The sequence below is a fragment of the Sus scrofa genome, chromosome 2, assembly GCF_054392235.1.
Source record: "Sus scrofa isolate SSC_HxYL_T2T_F1_AM1 chromosome 2, Sscrofa_HxYL_maternal_Yorkshire_Landrace_v2.0, whole genome shotgun sequence".
Classification (NCBI taxonomy): Eukaryota; Metazoa; Chordata; class Mammalia; order Artiodactyla; family Suidae; genus Sus; species Sus scrofa.
In genome coordinates this window covers 146,017,783-146,039,527 of record NC_139384.1, presented here as the reverse complement: position 1 = coordinate 146,039,527, position 21,745 = coordinate 146,017,783, and the positions used below count along the sequence as shown (strand labels likewise).

The 21,745-nt window shown below is 42.7% G+C and overlaps 1 protein-coding gene across 3 annotated transcripts in view; it reads left to right on the top strand.

Annotated features, from left to right (window-relative positions):
- Positions 1 to 21,745, top strand: part of FSTL4 (follistatin like 4) — a 725,863-nt gene that overhangs the window by 693,631 nt on the left and 10,487 nt on the right. For 2 of the 3 annotated variants that reach the window (XM_085014566.1, XM_021084752.2), the window contains exons 11-14: positions 663 to 689; positions 3,178 to 3,296; positions 7,164 to 7,313; positions 16,603 to 16,710. In XM_085014566.1, coding sequence (XP_084870692.1) covers positions 663 to 689; positions 3,178 to 3,296; positions 7,164 to 7,313; positions 16,603 to 16,710 — 404 coding nt within the window. Of the gene's footprint in view, positions 1 to 45; positions 690 to 3,177; positions 3,297 to 7,163; positions 7,314 to 16,602; positions 16,711 to 21,745 lie in introns of those variants that run through there. The other variant, XR_014838793.1, reaches the window with a different exon arrangement.

Genomic DNA, 21,745 nt, shown 5'->3' with positions numbered 1-21,745 from the left:
GGAAACATAGGAAAACCCTAGACGGCAGACAGAGCCCAGGACAAGGAAGTTTCATACCCTGTTGAGTTCTGCCTCCATCTTGCTGGGTCTCTCATCCACAACAGGGCTCATGCTCTCCGGCCACCAGCTGCTACTGCCTTCCCATGGCCCAGGAACCGTCCCCTGCACTCACACACACATGCCTTCACTCCAGGGACAGTTGCCCACCTAGGGTGCTAAGCAGGCTCTCCCTTGTAGCCACTGCTCCCTAAGAGGGTCTGTAGGGGTGATTTCCTGCAGGTGTGATAACTCTCGGAGAATCCTAGCAGAAATCGGCATGCTAGGAAGAAATCCAGGAAGGGTAGGAGAGATGTTACTTCCTCTTTATCATCCACAAAAGACAGGAATCCCATTAGCTTCTATGATCCTGGGACCAGATTCACTAGGGAGGGTCCTGAGCCCTGGGAGCATTTGTCCCCATCCAGAGTACACGCTCGCTGCCCAGTACTGCTGTTAGCACAACGAGTGGTGCAGGTGCTATACGTGGTTGACCAGATACCAGTATGTTCATAACTGAATCACTACAGCAAAGGTTCTGACATGGCTTTCTTTTTTTTTTTTTTTTCTTTCCCTCGCTCATGTTCCTGATTCACTGATGCTTTCCCAATTCGCTGATGCTGCAGTTGCAAACATTCTATGGCGAGAAGAAGGTACCAGGCTTACTTGTTCTGTGTCGTGCCTGTGATAACGGGCCACCTTTCCATGAGCCACCGTCAGCAATTCCAGACATCAAGCAGTCTGCACAAGTCGAGTCCACGTTCCAAATTAGGCAGCAGAGGGGAAGTCCCTATCCTCCTCCAGTGGCACACACTGAGAGTCTGATTTAAACCTTCTAATGTCAGAGTTCCCACTGCGGCTCGGCAGTTAATGAGCCCGACTAGCATCCATGAGGACACAGGTTCGATCCCTGACCTTGCTCAGTGAGTTAAGGATCCGGCATTGCCGTGAGCTGTGGTGTAGGTCACAGATGCAGCTCGGATCCTGCGTTGCTGTGGCTGTGGTGTAGCCAGCAGCTACAGCTCCAATTTGACCCCTGGCCTGGGAATCTCCCTATGCCACAGGTGCAGCCCTAAAAAGCAAAAAAAAACAACAAAGAACAACAACAACAAAAACCCTACTAATGTCTTTGATGGTCATCTGCCCACTAGAATTATAAAAAGAAAAGTTTCCATTTAAAACTATTTTGGCAGGGGTTCCTGGTCAGATCTAGGCCTTAAACTTTTTTCCATTGGCTGATATTGATGTTGGGGTTTGGTATATACTTTAAGGAAATGCTGGGGGGAAGAGGCTACCATGATTTCTGAACATGTATGTTCACAGGTAGATTTTTTCAAGAATGGGCTTTTTTTTTTTTAATTTGTGTCTATCAAGTGATCTTTTTTTTTTTTTTTTTTTTTGCTATTTCTTGGGCCTTTCCCGCGGCATATGGAGGTTCCCGGCTAGGGGTCCAATCGGAGCTGTAGCCACCAGCCTACACCAGAGCCACAGCAACGCAGGATCTAAGCTGTGTCTGTGACCTACACCACAGCTCACAGCAACGCCGGATCGCTAACCCACTGAGCAAGGCCAGGGACCAAACCCGCAAGCTCATGGTTCCTAGTTGGATTCATTAACCACTGAGCCACAATAGAACTCCTTTTTTTTTTTTTTTTTTTTGCCACTGATCTTTAAATATTAGGTTGGGCCCATACAAAAGTGCCATTTTGTATATCAAAAATGGTCAAATACTGGCAGTTCTCTTGTGGTACAGCAGATGAAAGATCCAGCTTTGTCACTACAGTGGCCCAGGTTGCTGCTGTGGCGCAAGATCAGTCCCTGGCCTGAGAACTTCCATGTGCTATGGGCACAGCCAAAAAAAAGGTCAAATACTAACAATATCATATGGTTCTGAAAACCATAGGCACAGGTGGCCACTGGGTTAGAGAGCTTGGGTCACTGCACGGGGTATGTGTGCATTCGTGGACCCCAGCCCTAGCTCTCAACACCTCCACCAGAGAGTCCAGGCTCCTGAGATAACTTATTTTCCTGCTCGGTGGACAGAGGGAGGGTATGAGAAGCAGCAGAACATACCATGTGATTTGGGGGTTAAGCACAAAAGCTCCTCCTTTAAAAATTGGCGTATTTCCTCATTTTTTCCTCAAGAACTTTGCGCACTGCTACCTGTGGTCTAGCACGTGCATGCACCCACAGACTCGGAGTAACTCCTGAGTGTCAGGTACTGATGCTCATACAGTAAGTCTAGTAGCCGCACAAGGCAGAGCTCAGAAAATGAGGAATTGCTGCCCATAGGTTTTAGGGATCCTTGGAAAGACAGGTTATAGCAATAGTCACTAAGCATGGACAGTGGTCCCTCGCTGCTGCCTGAACCCAGTGTCTAGGCCACAGTGCACAGAGAGCTTTGGCTCTGTGTCTTTGAAAGGTGTTTTCAAAGGGATGTTTATTACAAAGGGACTCAAGTTTCAAAAGTAGAGATCAAATGAACCTTTCCCCAGAAAAGAAAATCATGGACCTGGAGAACAGACTTGGGGTTGCCAAGGGGGAGGGAGGGGATGGATTGGGAATTTGGGGTTAATAGATGCAAACTTCTGCCTCTGGAATGGATAGGCAATGAGAGCCTGCTGTATAGCTCTGGGAACTCTATCTACTCACTTACGATGGAGCATGATAACGTGAGAAAAAAAAATGTGTGTGTGTATGTGTGACTGGGTCACCTTGCTGTACAGTAGAAAATATAAATTGTAAGCCAGCTATAATGGAAAAAATAAAAATGATTATAAAATAAAAAAGGGGGGGGAGATCAGCAGAGAATGCAGGAGGCCTTGGAGGATGTGAAATGTAGCCCAGAGCTAAGGCTGTCATTTATTTGAAAATTTGCATTGATGGCAAGCCCTGGATGACCTGGGCCAGGTATACGTGTCTGGGAGGACAGGCTGAGGATTGCAGAACCCTCTGTGTATACTGACAGCCCTCGACAGTGGCTCTTCACACTTGGCCCCATCTCCAGCAGGCCTCGCGCTCTGTGCCTGTAGCAGATGCACCCACCCTGCAGGTTTCATCTGTGCCCGATGTGTCCAGGGACCCTGGCTGGGGACCCGCTGCTGGGAAGGATATAACCAAGGCTGTGTTTGCTCCTCCCAGGCCTCGGTGTGGGAAACCTGTTCTACGTCTTCTCTGACGACGGCATAATCATCCTGCACCCAGTGGACTGTGAGATCCAGAGGCATCTCAAACCCACAGAGAAGATCTTCATGAGCTACGTGAGTGTCTGTGCCTGTGGCACGTCTATATCCCACACACCACATCCCGGGAGGCAGCCTTTCACCCTGTGGGCCACGTGGTGCTTCAAGTCCAGCTGCTGTGTGGGCTGTGGTTCCAGATGTGCTCCAAGGCTAAGGAAGGAACATATGATAAGGCTGAGAGTGGAAACCCTCTTTCCTTCTTCCAGCAGCCACTTCCATGCATGGAGTGCGAGGAGAGGCCGAGGGCGAATGGGTGGGTTCCTGGCCCCCATACGTTCACCATTCAAATGACAGAGACAGCAGTGTGAACAGACAGCTGCCAAACAGGTGCTACAAGAAGGCTGTGTAAGGTGCACTGGAATGTGGAAGAGAGAAGCCTCTCCAGCCCTGGGGAGACAAAATCAGAGCAGGTTCTGGGGCTGGTGAGGTCTGGGCTCAGCTGTGGAGAACCAGTAGGAATGGGCGATGGGGTTCTAGAGGAAATGGCATGAAGGCAGAGAAAAGAGGCATAAGACATCCTGTTGCTTTCAGGGAACTGAGCATCTTCTGCATGCCTGGAGGAATGAATGGCTATGGGAGGGGCCTAAGAGTTAGGATGAGAGTAGGTCAGGGTCAAGGCTGAGGACCGCTAATGGCAAGCACTGAAGGACTTCAAGGGAAGGACTCCCAGGACCAGGGTGCTTCGGAACATGTGCAGGGCCTCATGGAGGGTAATGATCAGAAGGGCTGCACTAGGAGCTCAGAAGTCGGTGAAGAGGCTGTTGTAATTATTCAGGTGAGGGAGGGGGTGACCTGTTTGAGCCAGTGGCGGTGGAATGGGGCACACTGAGTGGATCTTAGAGCTTGGAAGTCACTAGTGATCCCCAGGGAACGGGGGAGAGAGCATCAACCATGTGAACAACCCAAGCATCAGAGCTGCTGTGAGCAAATAAGAGACAGGTAGGAAAGTGGCAACATGACAGGCAGTGGGCAGAGGTAGCAGAGAAGAGGCAGAAGAGGAAAGCCCTTCCAGCCCTCAAGACCCAGCTGTCAGGAGGCGTCCCCCAGGGCTGTGCTTCTCCACCCACCCACAGCTCTGTCCTTCCTGATACCATCCCGCTGGTATCCCACTTGGCCTTGTGCTGGCGGTTTCTTGCACAGGTCTGACCCTTTCTACTAATCCCTAGCTTCTTGGAGGGTAGAACTGTGGCATTAATCCAAGAGTCATCCAAAAGCCCCCGCATGCCCTCTTCTTGAGGACATACAGTGAATACACTGGGGACCAGTGATAGGCTTGGAGCTCATGAAGCAAGTGGCCCAGGCAAGGTCCTGACAATGTTGCATTTCTAACACTTGTCACTTGGGAACTGTTTCCCAAGCTATGTTATTTGAATTCATCATTTTCTAAAATTTTTACGAGTTTCCCCTCCATGTGATAGCCATGAAACCATCTAGAGTGATCCTAGTTAGTTTCCAGGAGTTAGGTTTAAATAATTGTACCACATCACATTGACACTAGCATCTCATGTATTTGCACTAACTTGACCTATAGCTCACCGGGGAAATCACTCAAGTCCTAACCAGGGCTCAGTTCTCCAAAGGAGCTAGAACAAGTCACAGGAAGAGAGGTCCTATAGACGTTTCAGGCAACACAAGACCACCATGAGATGCGGAACAGTCCCAATAATAGTTTTCTCACCTAGAAAATGTCCAGACCCCTCACAGGAGCATTATAATGAACTGACCCTCTTTATAAAGTGCCGAGTGAGTAGGAGGCTGGTGCATCTCGTCTCCAGCCTCTCTGCTGGATTAGATGTCTGCTTAGTCCAGCAGGAAGCAGCATGATTAGTAGGTAACGGCATAGGCTTTAGAAAGAACCAGGATCTGCACAGGTGGGTTCAGATCCCACCTCTGTCACTCAGGTTGTGTGGCTTTAGAAAAGTTACTTAACCCCTCTAAGCCTCCGTTTTCTCATACGCAAGTTGGGGTTATGATGATGACAGAGAATGGCAGGGATAAAAGGAGAAAGACCTGTTTCAAAGCTATTGCAGGCATTTAGGAAAGAAATAGGGTTGGAGATGGAAGGTCGAAGAATTCAGACATGTAGGAGGCAGTCTCTGTTGTCCCCATGACTAATGCACAGTGAGTTGTGTGGGAGAAGGAAGACTCAAAGATGGCATTGATGCTTTGGACTTGGATGAGCAGATGCTGATAAGCAAGGAGCAGAAAAGGAAGCATGCCATGTACATGGGATGAGTGAGAAAGGGAGAGAAAAGCCAAAGTCCCAGGAATCAGAGTGTTCGGGACCTTGTTAGCATCAGAAGAGATCTTGGACCTTGTTCTGAACAAGAAAGTGTTATTGAGGTGGACAGTGTTGAGCTCACTGGTATTTCACACTGATGCTTGTGGTTTCTGTGTCAAGAACTAGTAGGTGGAGGCCAGGGTGGAACCAAGGAGCACAGTCTGGATGCTAGAGCAGTTCCTCAAGGGACAGATGTGGCTTGAGCCAAGGTGACAGAGGTGGAAGTGGTAAGAAAGTTCAATTCCAAGTATGTTTTTGAGGATAAAGCTGAAAGGACTTTTGATGCCTTGGATGAAGGCTGAGGGCATAGGGAGAGAAAGCAGAATCAAAGATGACCTCAAAGACTTCATCTCAGGAAGTCAAACAAGGGAGCTGCCATTTTTTTAATGGAATGAGTGGGATTAGGAGGTGAAATTGAAAATTGACTTTGGACTTTGGGTGGTCTAAGTCTGGAGTTGAGAGAAGAGGGCTGAGTTGGAGATATGCATTTGGGAGTTATAAGCACATAGACTGTATTTTCAGTTAAAATTTTCACTCTTTTTTAAAAAATGTGGAGTTCCCATCCATTGTGGCTCAGTGGTTAATGAATCCAACTAGGAACCATGAGGTTGCAGGTTCAATCCCTGGCCTTGCTCAGTGGGTTAAGGATCCGGCATTGCCGTGAGCTGTGGTGTAGGTTGCAAATGTGGCTCGGATGCCATGTTGCTGTGGCTCTGGCATAAGCCAATGGCTACAGCTCCAATTCAACCCCTAGCTTGGGAACCTCCATATGCCGTGGGAGCGGCCCAAGAAATGGCAAAAAGACAAAAAAAAATCATAAAAAATTTTATAAGAACGTACTAGACTTACAGCATTGTATTTGTTTCAGGTACGGCAAAGTGAATCATTATACCTATAGATATATCCATTCTTTGGCAGATTCTTTTCCCATACACAGACTGTATTTAAAGGCATAGGTTTGGATTTTAAAAGCTTGGCAAAGGGAGTGGACTTTATAGGAGTGACCCCTGAACATTCCAGCATCTAGAGATCAGTAAACAGAGTAGGACTGAGCAGCAGAGAAGGATCAGCCACTGGAGAGGATGGTGGGCAAAGAACCCAGGAGTAATCAGCACAATGTCAGATGATGCCCCAAGTTCAAATAAAATGATGACGGAGGTTGAATGTAATACCTGAGATGTCAGCATGGAGCTCGGTGAGAACACTGGCAGCTCTGTGCTGAGAACTAAAGCCAGGGAATTAAGGAGCATGTGAGAGGTGACGAAGCCAAGAGAGTACATAGGTAACAACTCTGGATAGTTGTTTGTACAACAGATGGGGATGAGGAGAGAAGGTCACTCAAAGGAGTAGAAAATCAAGACCTGGCAGCTGCTGAGAAACCAAGAGAGGGAGTTACAGCCTCAGGAGGATGGGCAGGAGGTGAAAGATGAAGGGAATGGGGAGCAAAAAGCTGGTGATGCTATGTGCGTGCCCTGCTCTGTGGATGCAAAGGATTCTGAGAGGAGAAGAAAGAACAGGGGAGGGTCAGGGGAGAGGGAAGCCAGTGATGGTGGGGATGGGGGACAGGGGATGGGGAGACCTATGGCAGCCTGTCTCCTTTACAGGAAGAGATCTGTCCTCAAGGGGAGGAAGGCGCCCCCCAGCCCTGCCAGTGGGCATCAGCAGTGAACGTCAGGCACCGCTACATCTATGTGGCCCAGCCGGCACTGAGCAGGGTCCTCGTGGTCGACGTGCAAGCCCAGAAAGTCCTCCAGGTACATCTCTCTGCGGGAGGGAGGGAGAGGCCTCCAGTTCGAGGGCACAGCCTGCCACCTCCTGCTTTGCTTTCTGCAGACTCCCCAGCTCCTAGCAGAGGTGGTCAGACTAGGGGGGGAAGCAAAGGAGGGTCGTGTGCATTTTTCAGCAGGTATTTATCGCCTCCTACGTGCCAAGCATTGGTCTAGGTGCGTGGAAAACATTCACAAATGGGCAGAACTTATATTCTACTTAGGGGAACAAACCATAAATCAGCATTTTAGGGAGTGGGGCATTGTAAGAGCTGTTTACAGGTTGAATGGGACAGAGGAACTGGAAGACTATTTTCAAGTGGCCCTCGCTCTTGAGATGAACAGAGTCTGAGATCTCAGTGCCAAGTGGGATTCCCACTGTGGGGCTGGAGCACAGGGATGAGGGGGAGAGTAGGACGTGGGCGAAGTTGGGCATAAACAAAGGCCAGTGAGCTAGCAAGCCACTCAAATGTTGTAGTTGGGGGAGTGACATAATCTGACATGTTTTTAAAGAGTCAATCTGCCACTCAGTTAAGAGCAGACTAGAATATAGAGCAGAGATGCAGGCACCGGAATAATCCGGGCAAGAGAAGAGGACAGCAGTGGAAGTTGTGGGAAGTGATCAAAGTCTTGATATAGTGGAAATGTGAAGCTCAGAAGATTTTTCTGCTCGGTTGAATGTAAGGTTTGAGAGAAAGGAAGAGGAAGAAGAATTTCAGCAACTGTAGAATGGTGATGCTGTTTACTCTGTGTGGTGGACTGCATAATGGCCCCCAAGCTGTTCACTTCCTATGAATGTCACTTGTAAATGGTGAAACAGACTTGGCAGGTGTGATTCAGGATTTTTAAGTGGGGAGTTATCCTGGATTATCTGGGTGAGTTCTAACTGCAAGCTCAAGTATCCCCCTAGGGGAGAGGCAGGAAGAAATGTGGTGACATTGAAGAAGAGGGCAGTGTGAGGACTAAAGCAGGTGCTCCACCGCTGGCTTTGAAGATTGGAGGAAGGGGTCATAAGCCAAGGAAGGCACCATAAGCCAAGGAAGGCAGCTCCAAAGGCTGGAAAAGTCAAGGACATGCATTCTACCCTCCAGTCTCTAGAGGGAGCACTACCTTGCAGACATATTTATTCTGCCAACGAAATTCATTTGGAACTTCTGGCTGCAGAACTGTTTTAAGCCACCAAGTTTGTGGCAATGTTACTCTCACAATATGAAGTAATATACTCTGATAGAGGCTCTGAGCAAGGCAGGGGATCCAGGTCATGGAGCAAATACAGGGGAAAATTAGGAATTTGGTTTTGGATCTGTTCAAGTTTAAACTGCTACATATAGTAGAGATGTCAAATAAGCAGTTGGATAAATAGGTCTGGAGTCAAAGGCAAGATCTAGGCTAGAAATATGACTGTAGGTATCATCACCATATGAACTGCGTTAAATCCAGTGAATTGGAGGAAATCTCTGGGGGAGGTACAGATAGAGAAGAGGTCAAGGTTGGAGCCCCCAAATGCTCCAGCACTTAAAGATCAGGAATGAAGGAGGAAGCCAATACAGGAGACCAAGAAGGAGTAGCTTGAAAGGTAAGAAGAAAATGAGGAGAGGGTCATATTCCAGAGAAGAGAGCATTTTAAGGGAAAGTAAGTGGCTAATGGTGTCAGATGTTGCTGAAGGCATTTGCATGTAATGAAGACTAAAACTAACCATTAAATTTGGTACCCCATGGATCACCTTGGCAGGAACAGCTAGGATGATGATGGAAGAGTGCAAGCCTGAAGGGGAGGATTCAAGTTAGAATCTGGAGTGGAGATGGTGAACATAGATAACTGTTTGAAAGGGGTTTGCTGTACCTATGAGTAAAAGCAGGCAAATGAGGTGGTTACTGGAAGAGGATGCTGAAGAAACCTTTAGACTAGGTGACATTCCAGCATTTCTATACTAATAGGGAAAACGACTCCCACCATTCTTCCCCTTCTGCTGCATTGTTGACATAGGCAGTAGTCAGTGGAACCAGGACAGACAAATGGGTATGCTAGCCTTACGTAAAAGCACATTCTTTCATCGTAACAGGAAGAAATAGAAAGTTTTCAGGCACAGGTACAAATAGGTGATACAACTGGTGGTAGCTGGATGACCCTCTTCTGCTTGCCTCTGTTTTCTCAGTGAAATAAGAAAGAAAATTATCACCAAGGCTGGAAGTCTGGGGAAGGAGGTGAAAGTTGGATGTGAGATTGAAAATGACCAGGAAAATGTGACAGGACTGCAGGGCAAGAGTGGAATCTAGGACACCAGACTCCCAAGGCTCTGCACTTAAGGATTGTGGGTGCAAATTTAAAGTCAGACAAGTGAGCAGAGTTGTATCTTTTTTCCCCAGGATGCTCCACTGCCCAGGTGCAGGCTCATTGTAGAGAGAGAGTTGTGTGAAACCAGGGCTGTGGTTTCTCCTGGCACATAGGACAAGAGATTTTCTCTCTCTTTTCTGTTATTGATTTCCTTGGCCAGAGAAATAACTCTGAATAATTTTTAATCCTCAGAAATTTATTGAAGCATGCTTTATAACCCAGCTTATCAACTTTGGTAAATGTTCTATGCGTACTTTTTAAAAAATTTTTATTATAGTTGATTTACAGTGTTCTGTCAATTTCTGCTGTACAGCAAAGTGACCCAGTTATACATATACATACATTCTTTTTCTCACTTTAGCCTCCATCATCTTCCTCCATCATCTTCCATCGCGTGACTAGATATAGTTCCCTGTTCTCTATAGCAGGACCTCATTGCTTATCCACTCCAAATGCAATAGTTTGCATCTACTAACCCCAAACTCCCAGTCCATCCCACTCCCTCCCTCTCCACCTCGGCCACAAGACTGTTCTCCATGTCCATGAGTTTGTGTCTTTTCTGTAGATAGGTTCATCTGTGCTATATATTGGATTCCAGATATGTGATATCATATGGTATGTCTTTCTCTTTCTGACTTCAGTTAGTGTAAAAATCTCTAGTTCCATCCATGTTGCTACAAATGGCATTATTTCATTTTTTTTTATGGCTGAGAAGTGTTCCATTGTGTATATGTAGCACATCTTCTTAATCCATTCATCTTTCAGTGGACATTTAGTTTGTTTCCAAGTCTCATTATAAATAGTGCTGCAGTGAACATAAGGGTACATGTATCTTTTTCAATGAAAGTTTTTTTGTCTGGATGTATGCCCAGGAGTGGGATTGCTGGATCATATGGTAATTCCATATTTAGTTTTCTGAGGTCCCTTCATATTGCTTTCCATAGTGGGTGTACCAATTGACATTCCCACCAACACTGTAGGAGGGTTCCCTTTTCTCCACACCCTCTCCAGTATTTGTTATTTGTAGACATATTAATGATGGCCATTCTGACCGGGGTGAGGTGGTACCTCATTGAAGTTTTGACTTGAATTTCTCTAATAATGAGTGATGGTGAACATTTTTTCATGTGCCTGTTTTAAGTTTGATTAGGTCCACTGGTTAATTTTTGTTTTTATTTCTGTTGCCTTGGGAGACTGACCTAAGAAAACATTTGTACGGTTAATGTCAGAGAATGCTTTGCCTATGTTCTCTTCTGTGAGTTTTATGGTGTCTTGTCTTAATGTTTGTCTTTAAGCCATTTTGAGTTTATTTTTGTGCATGGTGTGAGGGTGTGTTCTGGTTTCACCGATGTACACATGTAGTTGTCCAGTTTTCCTGGCATCACTTGAAGAGACTCCCCTTTTCCCATTTTATATTCTTGCCTCCTTTGTCAAAGAGTAATTGACCATAGGTGTCTGGGTTTATTTCTGGGTTTTCTATTCTGTTCCATTGCTCTATACGTCTGTTTTTGTACCAGTACCACACTGTCTTGATTACTGTAGCTTCGTAATGTGGTCTGAAGTCCAGGAGAGTTATGCCTCCTGCTTGTTTTTTTTTGTTCCCCCTTAGGATTGCTTTGGCATATAAAGTTTTGGATTGTTTGTTGTAGTTCTGTGAAAAATGTCATGAGCAATTTGATAGGGATTGCATTAAATCTGTAGATTGCTTTGGGTAGTATGGACATTTTAATGTTACTAATTCTTCCAGGAGCATGGAATATCTTTCCATTTCTTTGAATCCTCTTTAATTCCCTGATTAATGTTTTATAGTTCTCAGCATATAAATCTTTCACCTCTTTTGTCAGTTTTATTCCTAGGTATTTAATTTTGGGGGGTGTGATTTTAAATATATTATTGTATTTTGATTTTCCTTTTCTAATATTTCATTGTTAGTATACAGAGATGTAACTGATTTCTGAATGTTAATTTTGTATCCTGCTACTTTGCTGAATTCGTTGATCAGTTTGAGTAGTTTTCGTGTGAAGTCCTTAGGGTTTTCTATATATAGTATCATATCATCTGCATACAATGACAATTTTACCTCTTCTCTTCCAATTTGGATACCTTTTATTTCTTTTGTTTGTCTGATTGCTGTGGCTAGGATTTCCAATACTATGTTGAATAAAAGTGGTGAAAGTGGGCATGGTTGGGTTGTTCCACACTTGAGCAGGAACACTTTCAGCTTTTCTCCATTGAGTGTTATATTGGCTGTGGGTTTGTCATAAATGGCTTTTATTATATTAAGGTATGTTCCTTCTACACTCAGTTTGGTAAGTTTTTTTATCATGAGTGGATGCTGGATTTTGTCAAATGCTTTTTCTGCATATATCGAGATGGTTTTGTGTTTGACTTTTCTTTTGTTAATGTGGTATATGATGTTGACTGATTTGCAAATGTTGAACCATCCTTGTGAACCTGGGATGAATCCCACTTGGTCATGGTGTTTGATCGTTTTAATATGTTGTTGAATTTGGTTAGATAAAATTTTGTTGAGAATTTTTGCATCTATATTCATCAAAGATACTGGCCTATAATTTTCTTTTTTGGTAGTATCTTTGTCTGGTTTTGGTATTAGGGTGATAGTGGCTTCCTTGAATGTCTTTGGGATTAATTCCTTCCTCTTCAACCTTTTGGAAAAGTTTAAGAAGGATGGGGATAAGTTTTAATTTTTATGTTTGGTAGAATTCACCTGTGAAGCCATCTGTTCCTGGACTTTTGTTTGTAGGAAGTGTTTTTGTTACATACTCAATTTCACTTCTCTACGTGTACTTTTAAAGAATGTATACTCTAATATATTTTATGTATAGATGCCATTTATATCAGGTTGGTTCATTGCATCATTCAGATAGACTAAGTGATTTTTCTGTCCACTTAGTCTACAAGCTGCTCAGAGGTGTGTTGATGTCTCCCACTCTGTGGATTTATCAAGTTCCATCCATTTTTGCTTTAAAATTATCTTCCTGGGGGCTAGACTTCTTTCTTCTTACAGACTATCCCTTTTCTTACAGATTATCCCTCTTTATCTCTGGAAAAGCTTCTTGCCTGGAGGTCTATTTTTATCTAATATTAAATATCTAAATCATATTTATTTTGGATTGGATTGGTGTTACCATGGTATAATTTTTCCATCCGTTCACTTTCATCTTTTCTATGTAATATATTTAAAGGTGATCTAATATATTTAAAGGTGATCTTTTAGGAAGTTCACATTGTGCCTCCGTGCATTAAGAACCCAATATAGTCTCCATGAGGATGCAGGTTCAATTCCTGGCCTCAGTCAGTCGGTTAAGGATCTGACGTTGCTGCAGCCCTGATTCGGGTGCTAGCCCGAATCAGCCCTAGCCAGGAACTTCCATATGCCAAGATGTGGCCGTAAAAAGAAAGATATATAATAGGAGTGATCGTTTATAAAGCCACATGTATTTGGATTTTGGCTCTTATCTAGTTTAATAATCTTGGCCTTTTACTTGAATTATTTGAGCCGTGTATATTTTAATGAAAGTATATGGTTATGTGTACCATCTTAATTTTTTTTATTTGACCTACCTGATTATGTTGCTTTTTTCTCCTTTTTGCTTTTGAATTGTCATTTTTATTATTCTATCTTTCCCATGTTAACCTGTTGTACATGCATTCTTTTATCATTGTTGGTACTACCACCACAGAGATTACAACATGCATCCTTGCCTCAGTACAGTCTCATAGAAGCTATTACTTCACTTGCCCAATAATGACAGAACTTTAGAATACTTTAACTCCTTTAACCCCCCTCCTGCCTTTTTCACAATTGTGCAAATAAATTTTAATTCTCCATATAATTTAACCTCAGAAGACATGACTATTATTATTTTGAACAGTTGATAGTCATTTATATTCACCCATTTATTTACATTTTCCATTGCTCTGTATTCTTTCCTAAAGTACATATTCTGTCTGGGATCATTTTCATTCTCTTTTGAAGCAGTCTCTTTGATAGTTCTTTTAGTGCAGGTTTGCTGGCAACAGATTCTCAGTTTTTGTTTGAAAATTTGCCATTTATTTGTTTAAAAAAAAAACATTGGCAGTTACACCTTTCGGCATTTTAATATGCCATTTCATTATCTTCCATTGTTTTTGTTAATAGTCTTATTATCAAACTTTTGAAGATAATGTATTTTTTCTCTCTCTGGCTACTTTCTAGATTTTCTCTTTGGTCTTTAGCAGTTTTTCTATGATGTGTCCTATGATGAGTCCAGGTATGGGGTGTTATTTGTGTTTATTCTGATTTGGGACTTCAAAGATTCTTACCTATATGTATTGACAATTTCCATCTGATTGGAAAATTCTCAACCATTATTTCTTTGAATACTCTGCTGCCTCATTCTCTCGCCTCTTCTTTGGGAACTCTGGGGGGGGGGGGGGAGAAAAAAAAAGATCTTCCATTGTGTCCCACACATCTCTTTCTCTTATTTTCCATCCTTTTGTGTCTCTTTGTAGTTCAATGTAATTCAATTTGGATTTGTTCTATCAACTTGTCTTTCAGTTCACCAATCCTATCTTCTGCTGTGCCTATTTATTGAGTTCTTAATTTCAGACATCATAATTTTCACTGGGAATTTCTATTTGATTCCATATATAAAATGTATGAAATTAAGCATATTATATTTATATGGATAACTATATTACATTTGGTATATTTTACATAATTATAAAAAATTATATTTTTATGGATCATCTGTGGGTCTGTTGCTCTTGTCTTATTTATTGTTTATTGTTGTTTTCATTCAAGCTCTATCTTGGGATACCTAGTAATTTTTTCTGAATGTCAAACATTCCAGCTAACATTTTAGAAACTTTATATGGCTCTCATCCACTGCAGAGGGTTTACCCTTTCCTCTTTCATGGAGAGAAAGTAGAAAATTAATCACTTAAATCACGGACTAAGTTGAATCAAGGCAGAGTTGAAGCTTTCATAAGGCTTAATCAATCTATGATTGACTCCTAGTCCTAAACAATAGCCCTTTGAGAACTTGGTATGTTCTTCAGGACATTTTCCCTTCCATGTCTTTGCTCCTTAGTATATTGAGACTGTGGGAAACTCTTCTGACTCAGTCAGAGTGAGAATATGAAATATGATTGGACAAGGTTAAGCAAAAAGGAGAGAGAATGCCTGCAATCCATACATTAGGGATGTTTGTGAAGAAGGCAGACAAATGGGATAGCTGGAGCAGAATGTGTAATAAAGAAGGTTTTGTTTTTTTTTTAAAGAAAGAGAAAAGTGTAAGAAACCAGAGATAGTGTCAGGATGGTATCATTACCAGTGAGTTAAGAAGCTGTGGGTAGAGGAAGACAGTGCCAGATCCTGAAGCCTTTGGTAAATGAAGGGAAGCAGCCAGGAAGCGGACAGATGATAGGAACAAGGAGGAGTAGCTGGAAGCATGAAGAAAGGACCTGGGGTATGTGAAGCGTAGGAGAACAGAAACAGCCTCTACTTGAGGCTTTGGAGGACAGGGGGTTTTAATTAGAGCAATAAAGTAAAAGGAGACTTCAAAGATGGTGATGACTCCAAAAGAAATCTACTTCAGCAGGGCTGGGCAAAATCAAGAGTTCGGTTTTGTCTAAAGTTGGGGTTAACAGTGGAATGAATTCTAAAGTCACCAGAGTATAGTGGGTATTAGGTCATGGCATTGGACGAGCTCACCCAGGGAAAGGATGGAGACAGACAGTCAAAGATGAAGATGTGGGACATGCCAGCATTTAGAAGTATATAGAAGTCAGGATGAGGAAAAGAAGCCAGGGAGGTGGGAGGCTGAGAGAAGAAAACCTTTCCAGAGGGGAAGGGTCAACCAAGTAGCATCTTGCTGAAATGTCAAAAAAGAGGAGAACCACCACGTGCTCTCTGAATTTTCCATGAAGCTCTAGAACAGTTCAGGGGAGGAGTGAATACAAACAGTTAAGGAGAAGTGGTTTCAGGAACTCTATAGACATTTCTTTACCAAAGTTTTAACCAGCGGGGACAGAAACAATAGGGGATTTTCCCCCTCAGGTCAGAAAGGGTAGAGAATATAGTGGGTTAAATTAAAATTTCAGAAATTTGTTGACAAGGTCTAAGTCATGGTAGCTGAAGTGGGGAGGAGGAAAGATCATTGAAACCAAGAAGAAACTAAGCAAGGAGGACGTTCAATAAAGGCACCAAACTTGGGGAGTCAGAGTGGCAGAGAAGACAGAGCATCTTTAGTGAACCAAGGAAGAGGCTAGGGCTTTGGCCACTGCCAAAAACAGCAGAGGTCACAGTGGCATGAGCATCATGAAACAGTTTTGGAACTTATAAAACTGTACTATGAGTAGTATAAAAAGAGTCTCCATGTGACAGGGCCCCTGGGGAAGCTCTGTCCTTAAAACACATCAGAGTTGCAGTTACAGAAGTAAAAAAGGACTTTGCTTGATGCCACAGTCTGAGTCTCAGAGGCTCCAGGTACATAATGTGCAAGATAGAGTCAGCGCAAAGGTAGGAGACAGGTGATAATGAATGATTTCAAAGTCAGTCTCAGATGACCCGAGGGGAAGAGCTGGGGAAGGACGCCAAGAGTTCAAGAGGCCCGAAAGGCTTCCAGGAGAAGTGATAGGAGGGTCCTGAAGCTGGTTCTTGAGGGGAAATCTGAAAGCATCAGTGTTTCAACTTTTGCCAAGATGATCTGGGTCCCCTTTAAGTAAGACAAGCAAGATGTTTTTAAAAAGGGGAACATTATTGACCACCAGCTTTATGCTTCTGAAAGCAAAGTCAGAGAGGAAGCTTCTGCCTTTGGTTTCCAAATGGGCCAATTATGCAGGCTGCTGGGCTGGCTTTCTACACACCCAAGAGTGGCCTAGAAATGAATCAGCTTCTATAACAATGATGACCAATTTGTCACTGTTTTTTTCAAGTCCATAGGTGTCGACCCTCTGCCGGCTAAGCTGTCCTATGACAAGTCACATGACCAAGTGTGGGTCCTGAGCTGGGGGAATGTGCACAAGTCCCAACCAAGCCTCCAGGTATGCTGAGTACATGGAGGACAATGCCCACCTGCAGGAAAGGACTGATAAATGTCTCCCACTTCCCTAAGTGGCTTATCACATTCATCCAAAGTATGTCCATGAAGGCTGAAGAGAGAGTAGGAAACATCCTCAGGACAACACCCTTACAGGCAATTAATAGAGTATCTTCAGCCAGGCCTGCTGTTAAAGAGAATAATACTGACAATAGATAGGATTCTGATATCACGACAACCAGAATGCAGCTCCTGAGCCACATCCAGCCCCAAGACACCTGTCTGTCCTGCTCCAGGAGCTCCTGGGGCCAAGCAGAAATGAGCCTCTGGACTCTAAGCAGTGAGAAGGGAGCCAGGGCCTTCTTTACTCGAGCTGTGTGGCAAGCACCAGGTAATAAGGAAGGAGAAAGAAAAGAAAGAGCAGCAAATATGTTTATAAATAAAAGCCATTACTGAGGATGCACAGTGCTCCAGGGCACAGGAAAGTTCAGTAATTGGGCCCCGGTCCAAGCTAGGCAGACATTCAGCCACTGCACCATCTTGCCTCTTGCGGAGAGCATGGGTCCAGCAGATGTGTAGGATCCCATTCTCTACCAGTTGGGGAAGATCAGCACGTTCCTGTGTTGAGTGTTCTGGCTCAGCCTTTCTCATCAGGGATACAGGAGAGGATTAAGCCCTACAAGAGGGGATTTGAATGCCTGTTTCCTCAGTTCTCCCAGTGATGATGCTTAGAACCATTCGAGCTGCACAGAATTTCTTGTATACAATGGCTACCTCAGGATATTAGGGGTTTCTTTCTCAGAACCCCAGCTGGAAGAGCTGCAGATAGAGCCAAGTTCACCCTGTCCCTAAGATTGCTACAAAAGCAGGGACACCCACCCACACATCAACACTTGACAGACACGTCCTCGTGGGGACATGTGCTGCTGGGGCAGGGGAAAGGCAGCACTTCACCTCCTACAAACCAAGACCACTGTCACTCAGAGGACACCATCAACATGTCCTGGGCCCCAGCAAGCTTATGAAAAATAAAAACAACTCGTTAGAGGATCTGGAAGCCAGAATAAAGGTCTCTCAGACAGGATAGAAGCCCAGAAAATTGGTTCCTCTGGCAGCTCTACAAAAGCATGTAAGGAAATTCAAGGAAAAGAGTCCACCAAAAAAATATTTTTCTCCAACTAGGAATTAACAAAAATCATTTCCTAATTTAAAAACAGCAGTAGATGGGTTGGAAAATGCATGGTTTTGACTGAGATCCAAAAAAGCCTGAAAGATAATAAGAAAATCCTCAAATGATAGACTATAAGAAAAAAATAAGATATAAAGTCTCAAAAGAAGTTTCAAAGCCAAAAGATATTTAGAAAGAGAAAAGATAATCATTGGGATGGAGTCGGACAGTAAATAAATTTGGAATAACATGTCCAAGTTGGAAAAGTACAGCATGTAGATTGAAAGGGATCTAGAAGTTCCAGACTAACTTCATGAGAAATAACACATCTCTGATCTTGGTAAAACCCTGGACTTCCAAGAATAAGGAAGTGTCAGGACAGAAAGAGCAAGAATAACAAGTTTCAGGACAGAAAGAACAAGTCACCTTGTGAAAGAAAGAACAATGGAGTTGACATCGGACTGCTCACCTGCAACAGTAGCCGAAGACCATGGACTCACATCTACATGCTACCAAGACAAAAGGGCTGATATCCAAGGTTTCATGTACCTGTCAGGACAAAAAAAAAGACCTAAGGATATGCAAGAATCCAGAGGCTGTATCATGGAAAATACCAGAAAAACACCAGGTAAACCAGATCAGAGATATCAAGATGGAGAAAGATAAAGAGGAGACGGTCATAAGAAAGACACCTAGAGAGGAATATCCAAAATTAAAATAAGATGGATGAGGAGAGGCTATCAGGAAATGTATAATAAGTGCTAAATAAGGACATTTAAATTAGGAGAAATGCACTGAAAGAGAAATTCTGATACCAGGCTCTAACTAAAGGTGATAAATTATTTTGGTAAGAGTAGGGAGTGGAGGAAAGAAGAGGGAATAAAAATACTCAAAAATCTCATTGTTTGGGATTAAAAGAGGGATATAGAGAATGTTGTTTGAAAGGAATAGTTGAGGTAGTTAAATATCTAATTATTCCAAATGTGACAAACCGATTTCTCCTATGAAAAGCAGAGATGATCACGTGGGGTTTGCAAGGGAGGAAGAGAAAAAATGTGTAACATAAAATAATAAAAAAAGGTTGAATTGAAAAGAGTGGACATAGTAATCCTAGGCAGACAAAAAGATGCATGTGTGTAATGTGAATATCAGACAAGGTCAAAGTCAAAGTTAAAAACCAGCATAAGGAGACACATTATGTGAAGACAGCCAACAGATAGCTAACATCACTAAATACATAAAACAAGAATGATTAAAAATACAAGGAGAATTTGACTTACAATGCACTTAAATTGTGCATATTGAGACAGAATAATGGGATGGGAACACTGAATAATATGAATAAGAAACTTCATTTAATAAACATATAGGAAATCTTTCCTCTGCCAAATAGAATTTTTTCCATATATAAGTGTATTAGTAACCATATAATAAAAAAAAATTTTTATTTCATAAAAATTTTTATTCCATATATAAGTGTATTAGTAACCATATAATAAAAAAAAATTTAACAAACTTTATAAAAGTCAGTGTTAGATGCTACGTTGTCTGATAATTAGAAACAATTAAAATGTGATCTAAGAAGGAAACACTCCTAGATCACTACTGAATCAAAGAGAAAAATTAAAAGGAGAAATTACAAACTGTCTCAAAAGCAATGAAAAAAGAGAGTGCTTCTCATCAAAACCTATGGGATCCAGAGAATGCTATATACACAAGGAGTATTTGTGTCTTAAAAGCCTGCAGAGGAAGTATTTATTAAGAAATTAGAAAAAGAACAAAGTAACTGGCAGGAAGAAGTAATTAGAAACAAGACCAAAAAAAGAACAAAGAGAAACTAATAAATCCTCTACAACCCTGATAAAGAAAAGAGCACACAAAATGAGGAAGGAGAAAAGCACTATTACTGCAAATACAGGAGGATGAAAATAATTCTAAAATAATACAGTTGGAATAATTTGCTATTTAACTATCTCAACCATCACTTTCAAACAATATTCTCTACATTCTCTTTTCTGTAAAAGATGACATTTTTGAGTATTTTTATTCCTTCCCTACAACAAATTTTAAAACCTAGAAGAAACGGATGATTATTTGCAAAGTGCAGGAAAAAAATCTAACTTGAGAAAAGGAAAACAGAACAATTACCATAGAACAGGTTTTTTTAAAGATTAAAGATCTCCATAGAAAAACTGTACAGCTGAGTTTAATCAAACAGTTCAAATACAGATAATTTAAATATGATTTGAACTATCCCAGTCCAGATGGGGGAAAATGTGCAGCTCCTTAGTATTAAAAAAATAAAACTATCAACTAATCTCACTTATGAATACAGAAGCAAAATTCTAAACATGGAATTAAAAACAGAGTCCAACAATGCATCTACGTCCTCAAGCAGGGAACAAATTCCCAGGATGCAATGATGGTTCACTCTCAGGAAATCAGTCAATGTTATTCATAACACAAATTAAAACAAACTCTAATATTTTCAATACATGCTAAAAAGGCATCTAACTAAACACAGCAGCCATTCTTAATTTTGAAAAAAAAAGAAAAAGCTAAAAACAGGAATGAAAGGAAATTCCTTAAACAAAATGAAGACCGTTTCCCAGAAACCAAGAGCAAATCTTACCTAAATGACAAAACGCTAAAAGCATTTTAATTAATATCAGGAATTAGACCATCATGCCCACCATCACCCTAATTGTAAAGGCTGAGAAATGCACTATGACAAGAAAATGAAATAGATTGAATAAACCCACCTTCCTCGCTGTGGGCTCGGGTTCAGGAAACCACTGCTTGCAAAAACTGCTCCTGGAAATGTCAACTGGCAGAGCTTTTGTGGTGAGTAATTTGGAAAGAGGAAGCAGACTCCTCAGGACATGGCTGGCACACCAGCAGTTGGACCTCTCAGAACATATCCAAAGGGGATCATCGAGCGACAGGCACAAAGATTCAACTACATTGTGTTATTGTATTGGTTATATTTATAAAACATTCAAAATAATATCCTAATGTTTGTATTTTTCTTTCTTTTTTTCTTTTTTTTTTTTTTTTCTTTTTAGGGCTGCACCTGCAGCATATGGAAGTTCCCAGACTAGGAGCCGAATCAGAGCTGCAGCTGCCAGCCACAGCCACAGCCATACCAGATCCAACCTGCATCTTCGACCTACACCACAGCCGTAACCCAGTGAACAAGACCAGGGATTGAACCCACATCCTCTGGGATAGTAGTCGGGTTCTTAACCCACTGAGCCACAGCAGAAACTCCTTCTAATGTTTCTAAATATCCAACACTAAAGAACTGGTTACACAAACTTTGTCATGACTAAATGAAGGTGGTTCCATAAATGAGGCTGATTCCACCAAGGCCTTCCCTTAGGAGTCGGCATTTGAACCTTGGGCTGCTTCTCGAATCCTGCCCATCACGGTCTTGCCCCGCCCACTCCCCGACCCAGCTTATAGCTGCCTCTCTGCCCATCACACTTGATATCTTGGGCCCCTTCCTTCCCATGTGTCAATACATCTGGCTTCATCTGCCCTCTGAAGCAGATGCCCAGCCCTTATACCCACACTGCCCACCCAGTGACATCTCCTGATATCCAGCCACCTACATGCCTCTCCTGGACCAGGCCGATAGAGCCAAGCAATTTGAGAGGCTCACCTACTTATCATTTGGTCATGAATGTGCCCAGCCATGTGCTAGGACACAGGCCAAGAAGAAAACTCATGACTCATTGGAGAAATGAGGCTGACTAGCCCACATCTGCTCAGTGGCCCGTGCCACTGGGTTTTGATGAAGTAACCTCTGAATATAGGGTGTCAGGGTGGTGAAGTGTGAATGACACTGACCGCTGACAGCCTGTAATTT